This window comes from Calidris pugnax, unplaced genomic scaffold (assembly GCF_001431845.1).
Source record: "Calidris pugnax isolate Ruff unplaced genomic scaffold, ASM143184v1 scaffold7, whole genome shotgun sequence".
Taxonomy (NCBI): domain Eukaryota; kingdom Metazoa; phylum Chordata; class Aves; order Charadriiformes; family Scolopacidae; genus Calidris; species Calidris pugnax.
The window spans coordinates 620,873-636,622 of NW_015090762.1; the positions used below are offsets into that span (position 1 = coordinate 620,873).

General features: G+C 48.5%; 1 protein-coding gene across 1 annotated transcript in view; it reads right to left on the minus strand.

Annotated features, from left to right (window-relative positions):
• Positions 1–1,831: 1,831 nt before the first annotated feature.
• Positions 1,832–15,750, minus strand: part of SF3A1 (splicing factor 3a, subunit 1, 120kDa) — a 14,919-nt gene continuing 1,000 nt past the window's right edge. The window contains exons 2-16 of the mRNA XM_014941246.1: positions 14,214–14,326; positions 12,243–12,447; positions 11,166–11,423; positions 10,643–10,717; positions 9,792–9,942; positions 9,146–9,339; positions 8,126–8,243; positions 7,826–8,011; positions 7,344–7,465; positions 6,913–7,155; positions 6,042–6,252; positions 5,127–5,281; positions 3,611–3,712; positions 3,331–3,402; positions 1,832–2,541 (exon numbers count right to left, since the gene is read on the minus strand). Coding sequence (XP_014796732.1) covers positions 2,440–2,541; positions 3,331–3,402; positions 3,611–3,712; positions 5,127–5,281; positions 6,042–6,252; positions 6,913–7,155; positions 7,344–7,465; positions 7,826–8,011; positions 8,126–8,243; positions 9,146–9,339; positions 9,792–9,942; positions 10,643–10,717; positions 11,166–11,423; positions 12,243–12,447; positions 14,214–14,326 — 2,307 coding nt within the window. The 3' untranslated portion in view covers positions 1,832–2,439. The remainder of the gene's footprint in view (positions 2,542–3,330; positions 3,403–3,610; positions 3,713–5,126; positions 5,282–6,041; positions 6,253–6,912; positions 7,156–7,343; positions 7,466–7,825; positions 8,012–8,125; positions 8,244–9,145; positions 9,340–9,791; positions 9,943–10,642; positions 10,718–11,165; positions 11,424–12,242; positions 12,448–14,213; positions 14,327–15,750) is intronic.

Genomic DNA, 15,750 nt, shown 5'->3' on the forward strand with positions numbered 1-15,750 from the left:
GCGGCGCGGCTCAGCGGCGGCCCGGCCGCTCCTCCATGCCGCGGCCACGGCGGCGGCCACGCCCCTTCGTCCCGACCACGCCTCCGCGCTATTGGGCGGCAGCGGGCCACCTGCCAATGGGATGCGCGGAGAGCGGCGGGGGACCCGCCCCACGCGGGAGGGGATTGGTCAAGCCGTCGGGAGGGGGCTGTCTGTCAGGACTTGACCCCGCCCGCGGCGCTCCAGCGAGGGGGCGGGGCCACGAGAGCAGAGGGGCGGGGCCTGGGCTGGCGGTGGAACTGGGCCCGTACTGGGGCTGTACTGGGATTGTACTAAGACGGCACTGGGGCTGTACTGGGATTGTACTGAGACGGCACTGGGGCTCCAGGTTGCCTGGGTGTGTGCACACTGGGACTGCAGGAGGGCAGCACTGGGGCTGAACTGGGCACACACTGGGAGGATCCGTTTCCCCTGGGGGGGGGGGGACACTTGGCAGCCAAGGGCAGCACACCCCGAACCAGCCCCAGCCCACCCAGCCTTCAGCCCAGACTGGTCAAACTGGTGTCCCGCCCTCTAAAAACAAAGGGCAGAGGGAGGGACGAGGCGCTGGGTGACAGGGGGGACCCGCAGGGACCTGCCCGGGGTGAATCCCGCTGGGCTCCCTCCCTCCTCCACCCGCTTCCCACCGTCCCCAGGCTCCATCCCCAGAGCTGCCGGGCACCAAACGCACCCAAAACTCACTCCATTCGGCACCAACTCAACCCTTCTCCTGATTTTTCTGGACCTCGGGGGTCCCCCCCACTGCAGGGGAAGGCTCCTAGTAGCAGCGGGGTTGTGCTTGATACAGACACTTATCCCTCGTATTTAGATGGAAAGGGATGGACAAGGTTCCACACGAGGTGTTTCTGGAAGGTTTCCTTTCTGGCTGGGGCAGAAATGCCCCCCAGGGCTCAGCCAGGGATTGAGGGGGCACTGGTGGGACTGGGGGGCTCTGGGGAGGCTCCCCTCACCGAGCACATCTGGAGAGGAACAGCTGGCTGACCTTCAGCCCAGTCCCATCACGTTTGGGGCCCTCACCGGATGCAAAACTATTACTTCTCCATTTCGGAGCCGATATCAAAAAAAAAAACAAAAACAAAACCACCCAACAAACTGCCAAGGAAGTTCTGGAAAACACCACTGGGTGCCTGGTTTTGTTTTCTCCAGACTGTAGAAAGGTCTGGGTGGGAAGGGACCTTTAAAGGTCACCTCGTCCAACCCCCCTGCCAACGAGATCGGGTTGTACTAATCATCTACTTTTTAAAAGCAAAAGGGAAGTCATTCTGGCACCTTCCTGCAGGGACCTGTCCTCCCAAACCGCAGCAGGGACAGGTGACACATGGGCACAGCTGGCCACTGCAGTGGCTGAGGGGGACCACTGGCCACCTGGGCTGGGCCAGTGCCAGCCACCTTCCCTGCGGCATGAGGGAGACAGGGGGAGGCTGCCGGCTCTTCCCTCCCGCTCCATCCCTCTCTCTGTAAACAGGATGTTCCCACTAAAATAGAAATATAATGTATTAATAAATCCATGGCTTTGGGTTGCCCCAAAAAGACCCAAACCACAGACACCCGCCTCTCCCTCAGCACCCAAATCTCTGTCCATGGACTTTGCTCTGACCAATGGAACAGGAATAATCAAAAAATTCAAACAAAACCCTTTTCTTGCAACCTTTTCCAGAAAATAACAGGGTTTCCTACAATAAATGGCTTCAATCACAAACTCCAGTTTATCTCCCCGCCACCCGAGTGCCCTGAAGTCAGGCACATCTCCACCAAAAACCACCCTAACACAGGAGGAAGAGGAGCCGGGGCAGAGGATCCTGGAGCCACCTGTTTATTAACCAGCTCTGGGGCTGGAGAGCAGCAGCACAAAGCCCTTCAGCCCAGGGACCCGGAGCTCCAGTATCGTCAAGAACAGCCCCGGAGGCTCCCGGGGAGGGTAAATTTCCAAGTCAGGGTCAGGGCAAGAGGCTCTTGCAAATGGATCAGAGACAGAGAAAGAACAAGGGGCTTAATAAGTAAGTTTTCAATTAGAAAGGGGTTAAATGAAGCAGCAAGCACTGCAGCCAGCCAGACAATGGGCTCGGTCAGCGTAAATCCCTCAAAGATGGATCTAGACTAAGCTGGGCATGACCTCTGTGTCACTTCCCCAGGGAATTTGAGGGAGCCGGCACTCGAGCAAAGCACGGATCACTAACACACTGCTGCAATTACACACTAGGACACTACATTTACACATTTCAGGGCTCTACCAACTCCTCCCCCCTCCCACCAGCCACCCAAACACGGGGTTCAGAGTCCCTCTTGTCAAACCAGAGCGGGCAGGCGGTGGTAGTAGCCCCTAAAAGGCTGGAGGATTCGAAAGGTTGGGGTCACACAAGTGGCAACACAGCCATCTCTTGTCTCCAGGCTCCAAGGCTCCTACTTCTTCCTGCCACCTCTTTCTTTGAGGGCCAGGTGAATGAGAGAGCCGCTTGTCATGTTGTAATACGCCAGGGAGTTCGAATCCTTGATGAAGATGCCCTGAGGGGAGGAGAAAAGGAAAAATCAAACCCAGTCAGAGCAGAAATCTGAACGGTCCCTTCCCACACACTGATGGAGCCCTCCTGGCCCTACTCTCAGAACAGGGGGACAACAGAACATTGCTGGCTTTGAAAAACCCCGGAGATGCCAGTATCTCAGAAGGCGGGCACTGGAGGAGCTGGGTATTTATTGATATATGATATTTATTGATATATGGATATTTATTGATATATGATAAAAATCAGTGAGGCTTCCTTTCTCGCTAAGGGTTAACACATTATCTGCCCACAGATGAGCTCCGAGTTCACTGCTTAGGCAGCAGGTTCTGCCTCTGCACACGCATGACTGGGAACAAGTTATTAAAAAGGAACAGTGCCTTCTTAACAGCTCCAGTCTCACGAGGAAGAGAAAGAGAGATCCCTTCCCTTCCATCTTTTAGATTCAAGGTACTCTCGCCCACCTTCCAGAGCACGCAGTAGCCATGTGTCATGTATTTCCACATCAAAACCCCTTGATAAAATAACAGGCTGATTTCAGAGAAAGCCGTGAAGCTGAGAGGACTCATCTGCAGCAGTGACAACACGAAGATCCACTGATGCTGCCCATTAAAGGCCTGTCCTGCTGTAACAGCGTGCTGTTCTGTACCCAAGAGTGATGTACAGACAGGAAAAACATTCCCCCTGCTCCTCCCAGTACCTCAGTAGGTACCTCACAACTTCTTGCAAAAAATCAGTTTGGGTGTGAGAAAGCCCTAAAGTAACAAAGAGGATCTGAAGGGCTTATACCCACCTCGTACTGCAGCTTCTGTTTCCCAGCTGGCATCCCCGTGGCCTCGTGGATCTTAACTTTTATAACAGACACCTAAGGAGAAACAAAAACCTCACTCAGGGTGTTTTTCCCCACTCTACAGATGGGCAGCACCGCTCCCCCAGCTCCGCTGGGCAAGAGGCCACAGCTTAGGGACATCCAGATCTTTACAGCTCCTGCCATGCAGGTCAACTGCTGTTCATAAAGGGAAGGAACTCAGCAGCAAAACAAGGGCTAGAGGGCAGGTTAATGAGCTACGTGCCTGGTCTGAGAGCGGCAGGGTGAACACCAACACTTGGCCATTCAGCTTCCATTCCGTCTTGTCCTGCATGTTGGGAACCTGGACTTTGACCGTGACCGGACCCTAGAGGAAACAAAGATAACGTCTCTTACAGGCAAGGAGCCTCAGGACCAGGATAAGAGAGCAGCAGACAAATTATTTATAAACACACAGCGGCAGACACATTATTTATTTCCAAAACTAGCCACATATCTCAGCTTCTCAGTGAACACACAGAAACGTATTTGCATCAACACTGAGAAAGTCACTTCACCGCTACCAAAATAAAACATTTAGATGGATTTCTCCCCTTAGTCCCTCACTTTGCATGCCGCTCCCCAAGCCCCACACGCATTCACAGTATTACAGAGTGGACATACAAAGCAGTAAAGGGGAGACAGCTCTGTGCAGACGGCCAGGAAAACCGTACAGCCTTAAAGGACTGAAAACTCAACCCACTGATGGCACTCCTTGGGCAGGAATTCAGTCTAACGCTGAGTTCATAGAATCATAGAATCATCAAGGTTGGAAGAGACCCTTGGGATCATCGAGTCCAACCATCTCCCCTACTCTACAAAGTCTTCTCCTACACCATGTCCCTCAGCACTGCATCTAAACGGCCCTTAAACACAGCCAGGGATGGGGACTCCACCCCCTCCCTGGGCAGCCTGTTCCAATGCCCGACCACTCTTTGGGTGAAAAATTCCTTCCTAATGTTCAATCTAAACCTCCCCTGTTGGAGCTTGAAGCCGTTCCCTCTCGTTCTGTCACTAATTACCTGTGAGAAGAGACCAGCACCAACCTCTCTACAGTGTCCTTTCAAGTAGTTGTAGAGAGTGATGAGGTCTCCCCTCAGCCTCCTCTTCCTCACACTAAACAGCCCCAGCTCCTTCAGCCGCTCTTCATATGATTTGTCTTCCAGGCCCTTCACTAGTTTCGTTGCCCTCCTCTGCACTCGCTCCAGCACCTCGAGATCTCTCTTGGATTGAGGTGCCCAAAACTGGACACAACACTCCAGGTGTGGCCTCACCAGTGCTGAGCACAGGGGCACAATCACCTCCCTACTTCTGCTGGTCACACTATTTCTAATACAAGCCAGAAAAGTTCATGCTGTTACGGAGTGTCACACAACACCACGCCATCCTGCTGACACCGATCTATTAAATCTCCTTGCCTCTCCAGCTTAGCAGCCCTCTGCTTAAAAGCTTATTAGCAGCATTAGTTCTTCTTTACATTACTATAAACCCACCTCTCGCTGCCCTTAATTACAGCAGACTTACTCTGCGTCTGCGTGCAGTGCTGCGTTGCTCTTTCCAGTAAAATATAAACCAGTTCAGTTTGCTCAGGAAGGGGAGTGGGAAGAAGCCACCTCAGAGTGACTCTCTTGCGAAGTTCTCCTGCCCATCAGCTCCCCTTGGGGGAGGCAGCTGGTGTGATACCCAGCCCGGCAGCATCAGGGCCCTGGTGCTTCTCAACATGCCACCAGCCCCACACGTACCTTGTTCCTGCGCAGAAACTCCTCCTCAGGAATGAGGCTGTCTTCACTCTTCAGTTTCTTTGAGACTGGCTCGTCCTCCATGGGTGGCGGGGGGTGGACAGGAGGCATGGGTGCCGGGGAGGGAACCGGAGCCACGGGAGGCGCAGGAACGAACGCTGGAAGGGGACAGGGGAGACACAACACAACCCGCAGTCACCCAGAGCACAGAGCAGGCACTCCCTCACACAACAACTCTTTGGGCAGACCAGTAAGGGCTGAAAATAAATGCCACGATACACGGAGGAAGTTACCACAACCAACAGCAAGATGCAAACTTCAAACGGTAGGAGATCTTTTATATTGGGAAACAGTCCAGGAAAAGACAAGCGGCACAAGAGCTTCCTGCAGATCATGTTAAAAAAGAAACTGCACTCAGTTTGGCACACAGCGGTGCCAGCACCTCCGTTGAAAATAGAAAAAGAAAGGGAAGAATTGTTTTTCACGTCGTGCTTTCCATCTTAAAAGCACCCAATGCTATGAACCTGCTATGAGGAAAGGGGCCAGACAACAGCTTTTCCTCCCACAGCAGCAAGTTCTGTAAGGAGCTGTCACACCCCATGAGGTGCTGGCGGGTCCCCTTCGCTCTGGCTCTTCCTGGAAAGCAGTGTGGATTCTAAATCCTCACCCGGGCAGGCGCCGGGGGACACGGACATAACATGGGTGAGACAGAATCCTCTGCATTTCCTGCTGCAGGAGTAGTTCTGAGCCCAAAAGCCATACTGTGTTGCTGGGTTAAGCACTATCAAACACCCCAGTGATGGGACTTCGGGTCTGCAAGCCCAATTACACACAAGGCACTAAAGGAAAAGAGAATCAAAAGCCCAATTTCTACAGGAATTAGCAGACAATTAACAAGAAAGAGCAGAAGTTACTGACCTGTGGGTACTATCATGGGAGGCGGGCGGGGGCTCATGATGGGGGGAGCAGAGGGTGGCATGGGGACCACGTTGATGCGTGGGGTATGGATTATTGGGGGCATGGGGGTGGCTATGACCGACCCCGGAGGCAAACGGACCACAGATGTCATCGGGGGACGAGGCATGACCGGAACTGCAGAGACAACAGCCGCACGGACCGGAGGGGGCATCTGGAGAGAGAAGGGAATTTTTCTCAGCAAGTACATTGCGGTGCTGCTCACAATCCTGATTAAAGTAACCAAGAAAACACACCAGGGGTCTCTGCTGGCTAAAGACTTGCTGGGAACTGTAGGGAGCCCGCCGTATGGCCAGCCCAAGCTGCCTGTAAACAGGCATAGAAGCCTCATTAACAGATTAAACAGCTCTTCCTTCCCTCCCCACTTAGCAATCTTGGAAAAGGAGCTATTTCAGAGACAGGCAGCAGAGCCCCTGAGGCAGGAACACAGGGCAGTGAGTCACCTGTGAACGTTTCTTACCTGCAGCTACTTTTGCTCTGCATCATGCCTTTTTAAACCTAATAAAAGGCCCCCACCCATTCCTTTGTTAGCCATATCTTCCTCCACTGCCCAGGTTCTTCCTCTGCCCAGCTGATCAAGTCTTTTGATGCCTCTAAGGACAGAAAAAAACTCCACCTATGTCTTATTTTTCATTTTTAACAGCAGGTTCAATAGGGTTCCTCTGATGTTGCCAAACGACTCTTAAACCATAAACTTCACACAAAATCTGCTTCTAGGCCAGTGCCCTGCTGCTATAACCCTTGAACTTCCTCAGGAGTCCCTTCTAATTAACTACAGCCACAGTAATTTGCCTTTGGAAGCCCAGACACTCACTGTGGGTGGGCGAGGGACAGATGTGATAGGCTGAGCGCTCGCAGGGGGATTGGATGCTGAGGAAGGAGGTGGTGGCTGGGGCATTTCATTGGGTTTGCTGGGCCCGATCTTCTCCTTGCTGTCATCTTCTGGCACCAGTCCCTTGGCCTTATGGATAGCTTCAATTTGCTCTTGGAGAGTAATATTGGCCTGGGCAGCCTGTTGTGTGCGGGCCATGCTGCCTGAGTGGCCATCCCAGGTCACCTGAGAGGATAAAATAAATCAGAATAAACCCAGCCTGTCCAGGCTGCAACATGAGCTGCAAATAAATCAGAAGAGCAGCTTTGCAGCAAGAACAAAGTTCAAAAGACTCCTGTCTCTCTGAGCATTCCTAACATTACAGGAGCCTGTTAAAAAAACCAAAACCAAACACAAAACGGTTTCCACGCTACCTTTTCCTCTGGTTTCTGGATTTCTTCTTCACCGATCTTTTTACCAATGGCAGTCTCTTCTACACCAAAGATATCAGTACGGCGCTCCGCCAGCTGCTTCAAGCTGCTTTCAATATCCAAACCTGCAAGCAAACAGAGGAATTCTTACCTTATCAAAGTCCAACATGATCAAGCCCCTGTTAGCTATCTCTAAACTGTTTGGTACCTAACAGACAAGTGCTGCTCTGTCTAAAAAGAGACTGCAACTGCTGGCTGGTCAGCAGCAGCTGATGTTCTTTCCCTTTAATTTCCTAGAAAGGCTTCAATGTACTTATGAGAAGTATATCCACGCAACCAGCACACTAAGGACGTCGTACAGAAAGTTACATTTTAGATGGTCCTTATCAGTGGGGACCTGGGGGAGTGAGGGGGAGTGCTTGGAGTTCACAAAACTCATCCAGCAACTGTTTTTTTTGCCAGCTATGTCAGAGGCTCGAGCTGACCTGGGGCATAGACCTCATCATCGCTCTGCTTTTCACGGATGGATCGATCCCGCTGCTCCAGCCACCGAGGATCCAGGAGCCCGATGCGCATGTGTTCTTGCATTTTACTGGCAGGAATTTTCTCTCCCGTGATGGGGGAAACAAGATACTCATCTGGAGCCGGGGCGGGTGGTAGTGGTTTTGAGGCTAGAAAAAGAAAACCACACTGTTAAGAACACATCGGAGGATGAAGCCTAGAAATAAACGCTTCTGGTGATTATTCAGGAAGAAATCGAGTTATTCTTCACCAGCCTGATTTACCTTTGGGATCGTAATCTTTCCGCACAATGACCTGATCTGGTGTGGGCGGAAGAGGTGGTGGCATCGGCGTTTCTGGAGGAGGAGGAACCTTCTGACCTTCATCTTCATCATCTGAACCCTTATTAAAAAAGAAATAAGTAAATTAATTAATCATAACCATGTGCCAGCACACAAATGGCTTCAAGCTCCAACAGGGTAGGTTTAGATTGAACATTAGGGAAGAATTTTTCACCAAAAGAGTGATAGGGCATTGGAACAGGCTGCCCAGGGAGGGGGTGGAGTCCCCATCCCTGGCTGTGTTTAAGGGCCGCTTAGATGTAGTGCTGAGGGACATGGTGTAGGGGAGGACTTTGTAGAGTAGGGGAGATGGTTGGACTCGATGATCCCAAGGGTCTCTTCCAACCTAGACCATTCTATGATTCTATGAAATATCCTCACACAAGATTTGAGAAAGGTATAAAAATCCTATGCAGTGCTGAAAGTCCTGATTATGCAGCTTCAAAGCAATGGAGCTATTTTGCCTCTGGACACGTGTAATAGAGTGGTTCCTCTGGATAATTACGGCTCAGAAATTTAGTGGACCCAAAGAGGAAGCACGAACTCCCCAGCTTCCACATCACCACAGCGCGGCAAGCGGGGGCTTACGGTTAACCACACTCTTGTTCCTTGTTATCAGAAAAAGAGCTTACATCCAGTGGGCAGAGGAAGAGCCTAAAATGAGTCATCTTTTATACTGTTCCAGACTCTTTGCAGAAAACAGTCCAAAGGTCTTGATGACAGAAATATAAAATCTACGCATTAGGTGACAAAATAACTTAATTTCTCTGTTGGAAATCGTATTGTCATGGAAAACATTAAAAATAACACATTCCAGAAGAAATAGGTTGTTTTGAAATTCCATCAGAAAGAAAACTCATTTCCTCAAGAAACTGAGGAACAACTTAGAGTGAAAATGAAAAGAAACATAAACCACACAAACTTTATGGGACAAAAGCAATGCTGATTGTGTTGGCCAGTTACCTCGTCCATATCTTGCACTTGTGTGTCCTGATCCAGCTGGGCTGGGGGCTCATCTGTCTTCTCTTGCTTTTCATCTTCCTCGTCTGACTCCACCTCCATCTCTACCTCCTCGCTTTCCCCAAACTTCTCGTAACGCTCCTGGATCAGGATTCGAGCTCCCAACTCTTCTGGAGTGGTGGGAGGAGGGAAATTCCCTACAACACAGAAAAGAGAGCTTCTGTTTCTTTATCCCATTCCATTGTTCAACACACAAACACCCATCTCTTGAATGAAAAGCAGTTTCTTTACAAAGCAGTGGCATCAAAATCTCCTGGGAGCCAAGGGACGTAGAAGGGAATGGATGGAGTTTGTACAGACCAACATCAGCACGACAGGTGAAGGTAGTTGGGGTGAAAGCACCAACGAGAAAGTGGGACAAGTTCTGCTGCCCTGGTGGGAGAAGTGGACACTAGTGCAGTCCTGGAGCTTCTGCAAGAATATTATCAACTCCAGAAAAGCAGCAGCCCACGCAGTCTCACTGGGGAAACTTCATCTTTGAGGGATACGCAGCTGTAAGACCCAAGCTCTGTCAAAAATGGCATTTCAGAACATGGTGTCTACTCAAAAGGAGCACTTTCATAGAGGTTACAACACTTATCTTCAGTACCTTGCTCATTGGGCTGAAAGTCCACTGTTTCCACCACCACGAAGTCATGCCAATCAATCTGGGCATAGGCAACACGCTCCTTTTCCTTCTCCTCCTCTTCCTTCTTTCTCTCTCGCTCCTGGAACTTTGCCCACTCCACTCTGTAATACACCTGCACGAGCAGACGCGGAGCAAGCACCAACCGTCAGTCAAGAAACACACCACAGTCATCTCTACAGCACCTGGAAGTTCACTCTACCAGCCCTTTCAGGGCAGCTAGACAAGCCCTACTTCAGAGGTCTGGCATGACAAAGAAATATTTTTATTTCATTTAGAAACTATGGGTTTGCTTGTTGAGTAATGTACTGCATCAGCTTTGTAAAGCTGTTTTCTAAAGCTGGACCTGCAGACTTCTCGAGCCAAGACCAAGCCAACCAGCTACCTCACGACTCTGAAGGTTCACAACTAGCAAAGAATCCAGACAATTTTTACAAGCCTGTAACATCACCTTTCCAAAGCAAAAGCAGTCTTTGTGACAAAGACAGAAGTCATAAAGAACAGTTTGGAAGGACTGTAAGCCACTGAGGTGTCACAGTGAAGTCATCTGAGAGGGAAACTTTCTACTTTGGACAGGATATTATGCAGTATCTGTGCCTCTAGCGCTGCCACGAGTAAACCACCCCCAAACCGAACACCAGGGGGTGGTTTAAAGGGAAGCACAGGTACCCTGTACTCCAGTGACTACAAGGGACACATCCGTTATATTCTCTCTATATTTGTATTTGCTGCCAATGTCAGAAACACGTACAGAGGAAAAAAAAAAAAATATAACTGAAATGCTTCAGCAGTTTTGCAAATTTTTGGTGTAATACCTGATCTAGGACTTCCTTGGGATTTTCAGCCTCTTTCTTGAGTTTGAGGAGCAAACCTTTTGGTGGGATCAAGATCTGAAAGATATTTTGCATGACAGTCAGTAACAATTCTTTTTGCTAAAGCCTCCTTAAAATCAACTGTTCTCTTTCTAGACTGATAAAAATATCATCAAAGCCCTGGGGCTACGTCCTGTTTATTCTATTGCAACCCTCTTATTACTTATTGCTCATACTTGCACTTTAAAATATTCACTCTTGGCCTTCCAATTACCCTCCATACTTAAAAAACCCACAACTTTTACTTATATTACAGTAGTGCCTGGAACATTTAAGTAACAGCCCACCGTGTTCAGCACTGCACAATGTTAGAGATCCCCACTCTACTTAAAGAGCAGGATTTAAAGGACAGACTCCTGGACCTGCACATCTTTCCAGTCTGGCTGTTTTGCAGGGCTTCAGTAGTCCTCAAATATCAACACCGCTGCTGAAGGAATCAATTTGACAGATGAAGTGCCAAGAATACCTTTGTGTACTGTTCAACCAGCTTAGTGAAGTAGTTAAAGAGACTGTGCTGGGGGCGAAGGAAGTCAAACTGGTAGTTCCTCTGCTCCTTCTGCATCAGCTGGGTCAAGAACTGCCGCCCGTTGCGAGCCACGAACTGCGCCGTGAGCTTCACCACGTCCAAGTCAAAGGCCGAGATCGAGGGAGGATCCGCAATGAACTCAAACTCTGGAGGTGGCTCCTTAGGGACCACTGTCTCCTGGATCACCTGGGCCTGCACCTGCGGAGCAGAAGGGAGGTGGCTCAGTGACTGAAGGAAGAAATTTTTACCAAACACTTGGGAGAGCCCATTTTTCCACCAGCTGCTGTGGGAAAAAAGCATCAGTCTAGGTATTCTGGCAGCTGCAAGGAGGAGGAAAATTAGTACCACAGGGTGTTTCTGGACATCTGTATTTAGGCATACCATAAAAAAATAACCCAAACATTCCTCCAACAGCTAACAAAACTGGAAACTATCAGGACTTTGCTACAATCCTCCAGGATGGTCAATACCACACAGTGTGGCTGTTGGCTGTGCAAAGCCTGGAAAAGACTCGGATCCAGTCAGTGCCCTCTTCCCATCCAGTGCACATAAAGGTCCAACTAAACCAGAGCAGCCACATTTTGTACTCCACATTTTAAGGGGAAGTTGATCTGCCAGAAAAAAGGAAATGTTTCTAAAAAACAGTGCATGTAACAAGCCCAAACTGAACTCCAAGGGATTCTAACGACTTGCAGGAGTCTTTAGAGCCCTAAACTCATAGTCTGAGCCATCACTAGTATAAGCATCGTATCAGCCAATACTCAACTAAACATAACTAAAACACACCAAGTAGAACAATATATTGGCTCTTTCACACACAACTTTTGAGTTCCCAGCACAATCACATGAAAACAAAGTCCCAGACACTAAACTGTAAGCCTCCCACTGCTGTCTTTTTTGTAAATGTAGAAATACCTCCTTTATTTGCCTTGTCTTTCAGACCTGATCCTTAACATCAGGATGTGACACAACCAGTCAGCAGCCAAGGTTTCGAGCGGGGTGAACAGGAACACTTACCTTCTGCGGAAGCTGCTGCTGAGCACTCTGCTGCTGTTGCATGACCTTGGGAATAGCAGCCGAGGGTTCCTGTGCTTTACCCTCCTTGAACTCGCTGACTTTGTGCCGGTAGTATGCATGGTAAGGATCGTTGGGGTTCAAGAAATTGAACTTCGGGTTATTTATTTCATTCTGACGAATTCGAGCTTCAAATTCTGGACCATTTCTGGCGAGAAAAAAGATAATTTGTTTAGATGAACGGCATCAATCAGTAATGTCAGTCTCTTTCACAGTCAGATCTGTTGAGGCATCAGCCCCTCAGAAGACAATTTTCTCTCCCACATGGAAGGAGTTTACCTCTCTCTCGGAAACTCAGACCCAACGCAGGAGCCAGCTGTACCCAGGCAAGTTAAAGGCATTTGTCCTAATTTAATCTATAACGCTTCACAGTGAATATTTGAGTTAAAAACTTTCACAAGTGTTCCACAGTTTCATTTGGCTACGCACAAACATAAAATGATTCACTGGATTACACCATTTATTGGATGACTTTTACAAGTTACCTACTAGCAAATTTTAATTTGGTCTATTAACAAGCTTTTAAGACTTTTTCCAGAAAGTTCACATATGGAAAAAAGTAAGTAACCACCAGCTTGTGCAGTGATTGACTGCACTGGAGGGTTGCATTTAGGAGAGCCCTAAGTTTTAGTTCAGGTAACACCCATTCCTCCCGTGCAAAGTGTACAACCACTTATTTCAGGGTAGTTTGAGAAATTTAAGAGCTGCTGTAGCATGTTTCACTTCATATTCTCTGGATGCCTCCAAGTCTTGTTTAGACACTCCGCCTCTTCCAAAAGGAGGCCTCTACAATACCAAAGGATAAACACAGCTCCTTCCTTATCCTCTGAGGAAGTGAGCACTCCTTGGCAGCGTTTTAGAGATCAGTTACACAATAAGTGTCTTTGACTAGAGCAGCATTTAGTAATTGTCTTAAACCCACAGCAACAATCATCCCGTTTTAGCGAGGTGAAAGTATGCAGCTTTCAGCCCGCCTGGATGCCACGAAAGCGAAGAATTTGTGCAGCCAGCTGAGGGGTATTTACCTTCCGTGCTACTTGTACACTGCAGGAAGAGCTGGATCTGGCCGCCTGAGACCTCACATAAAGATAAGAGAGCCAGAAGTACTTAAGGATTAAAAAACAACAGAAGAAGATGGCCTACATAGCACTAACAGCTTGCACTTGCAGAACAATGACACTAGGCAAATGGAAGAAGTCCAAATGAGTAAGATTTATTCTTACTTTTAGACTCCTTCCCTAAAATTGACATCTATACTCATGCTAATCAATCTACTACAGTCAACAGGGGAAAAAAATTCAATACACATCATGGGCATCTCATCTCTCCGAAGAGAGGCTCAGACTGTGCTCTGGAGGAACCCACTTCTCTCCCTCTGGCTGTCAAGGGAGAGAGGAGGGAGGTTTGAAGGAACACACCCCGCAGCCACTGGCTCACCAAGCTGTGCCAAACTGGGGACAGGACCTACCCTCAGAGCTCAGCAAGCAAGTGAGCACCCTCGTGTTGGGAAGTTCAACACCTACCATGTGTCCACACACTGTAAAACACAGTCATGACTCCTCCTGGCTCCATCACTCACGGAGCACCTGCCTGGAATTTTGTTTCCCCTTCAGATCATTCACAACAGGAGCTGTTACCTCGTTACTGAGCGCACACTATAGATTTTGCCACGGACTTTATTTCATTCGTTACCACAGTTTTTCTAGCAAAGTCTGTCCTCCTCTTTAGTAGAATATTGTTGTCTCTTTTCCACAGTCTCACCGGTATAGACTCAATCCCTCAATCCCTACAACCCTTCACATACAGTCACAGGACACTGACCTGCTTCAGCTCCTGGAGCTGCACAGACATTAGCACTGAAGAGGAGAAGCATGAAAACCCCAGGAAACAAGAGACAACACCAGTGTCATTTACCTGGCTACGAAGCTGGCAGTCTTGTCCACAATATTCCTGACCTCTGGAGGAGGATAGATAATTCCTACCACAGGCTTGGCCGGTGCTGCTTCTTCTTTTGGTTCCTCTTCCGGCTGTAATAAAAATGTATTTATACACATATATACAGTCCCCTGTACTGCTGCCTCACAACTAGAGACATTACTCAAGAGGTGAAGAGGTGGTGGTGCAGGAAGACCACCTTTCATCGTGGCGTTTGCAGTCAGTCAAGATACTAAATTCAAATAGCCCACATCAAAGCTGAAAACAAGAGAAGGAACTTAAAATAATACTGAGTAATGTGCTATACACCAGCATCAGGGGGTGAAAAATAGCCCAGTGGGCTGCAAACCCAGACTAGGCTTATTTTCAGGTGATTGAGTAGGAAAATTCATCTCCCTTCTCTCTCAACTTCCTCATCTACATTGGGAGTAACAATCCTAAGAGACCTTAACAAGTTGTTCTGCAATCCCATGCTTAACAAACGCTGTGTAAGAATTAAGTGTTATAAACAGCAATTCAAATGGCACACAGGACCATTTATCCTCCTCCTCAGCTCACAATTCATTGAATTTTTCCTGACACAAAGATCTGGTTTAACAATCTGAACCACCCGTCCCACAAACGAATTCCGCGGCTTCTCAGGGTGGGAGACGCTGTTTGTCGGCCCGTCAAGGGCACCCGCCGCGGGGGCGGGCACGGCAAGGCCACGAGGAAGGGCCCTCCATGGGAACCAAAACAAGCCCTCCCAGCATTTGTACTATCTCAGCCTTGACCTCCAGTAGGTTTATAAACGCCGAGCCAAAAGGCAGCGTAGGGGAACGGCTGTAACAACACATCCAGGAATAACTCCGGGTTGCGAAACAGGCTGGGAGGTTATGAACATTCCTCGTGGCCTGTGGGACTGCAAGAAACAAGAATCTGAGTAACTGCACATTAAATAAAACATAGTGTTTAATCCTATTGTGGTTGCATCAAAAGCTGTTTTGTAGACAGAAGCTCTATTGGGCATTTTTCTCACTGATGTTATAGGAGGATCCAAACTCCAACATCCCAGAAACCTCCCTGTGGATGGCTTTGTCTTCCACTAAGACCAGAAGCTGCTCTTTGCAGGACACTAAAGATGTGGCTCCTCTTTCCTCAACAAGTAACTTTGAGCAAGAAAAGCTGTTATAGAAGAGAAGATGTCTATGAGAACTGTTTATAACCTTAATAAGGACAATCAGGGAAATTTTAAAATACCCATAATGCTACTAGCTCTGCAAATCCATTGGGTTTCAAGGCAGAAGACACTTGGGTTAACTACAACCTTAATAAAATGCATTAAGAGAAAAGCAGCATCAATATTTTTAGGTTTAATTCCCACTCCCTCTGAACAGCATCATCTCGAGGACCTGAAGAATAAGGCAAGACCACACTTGAGAGATGTTTTTATTTAACCATGATGCTGAGTGGTCTTGTTAACTTCTGTGCATGAAAGTCACTGGGGTTTTTTTGGGTTTTTTTTTTTTTTTTTTTT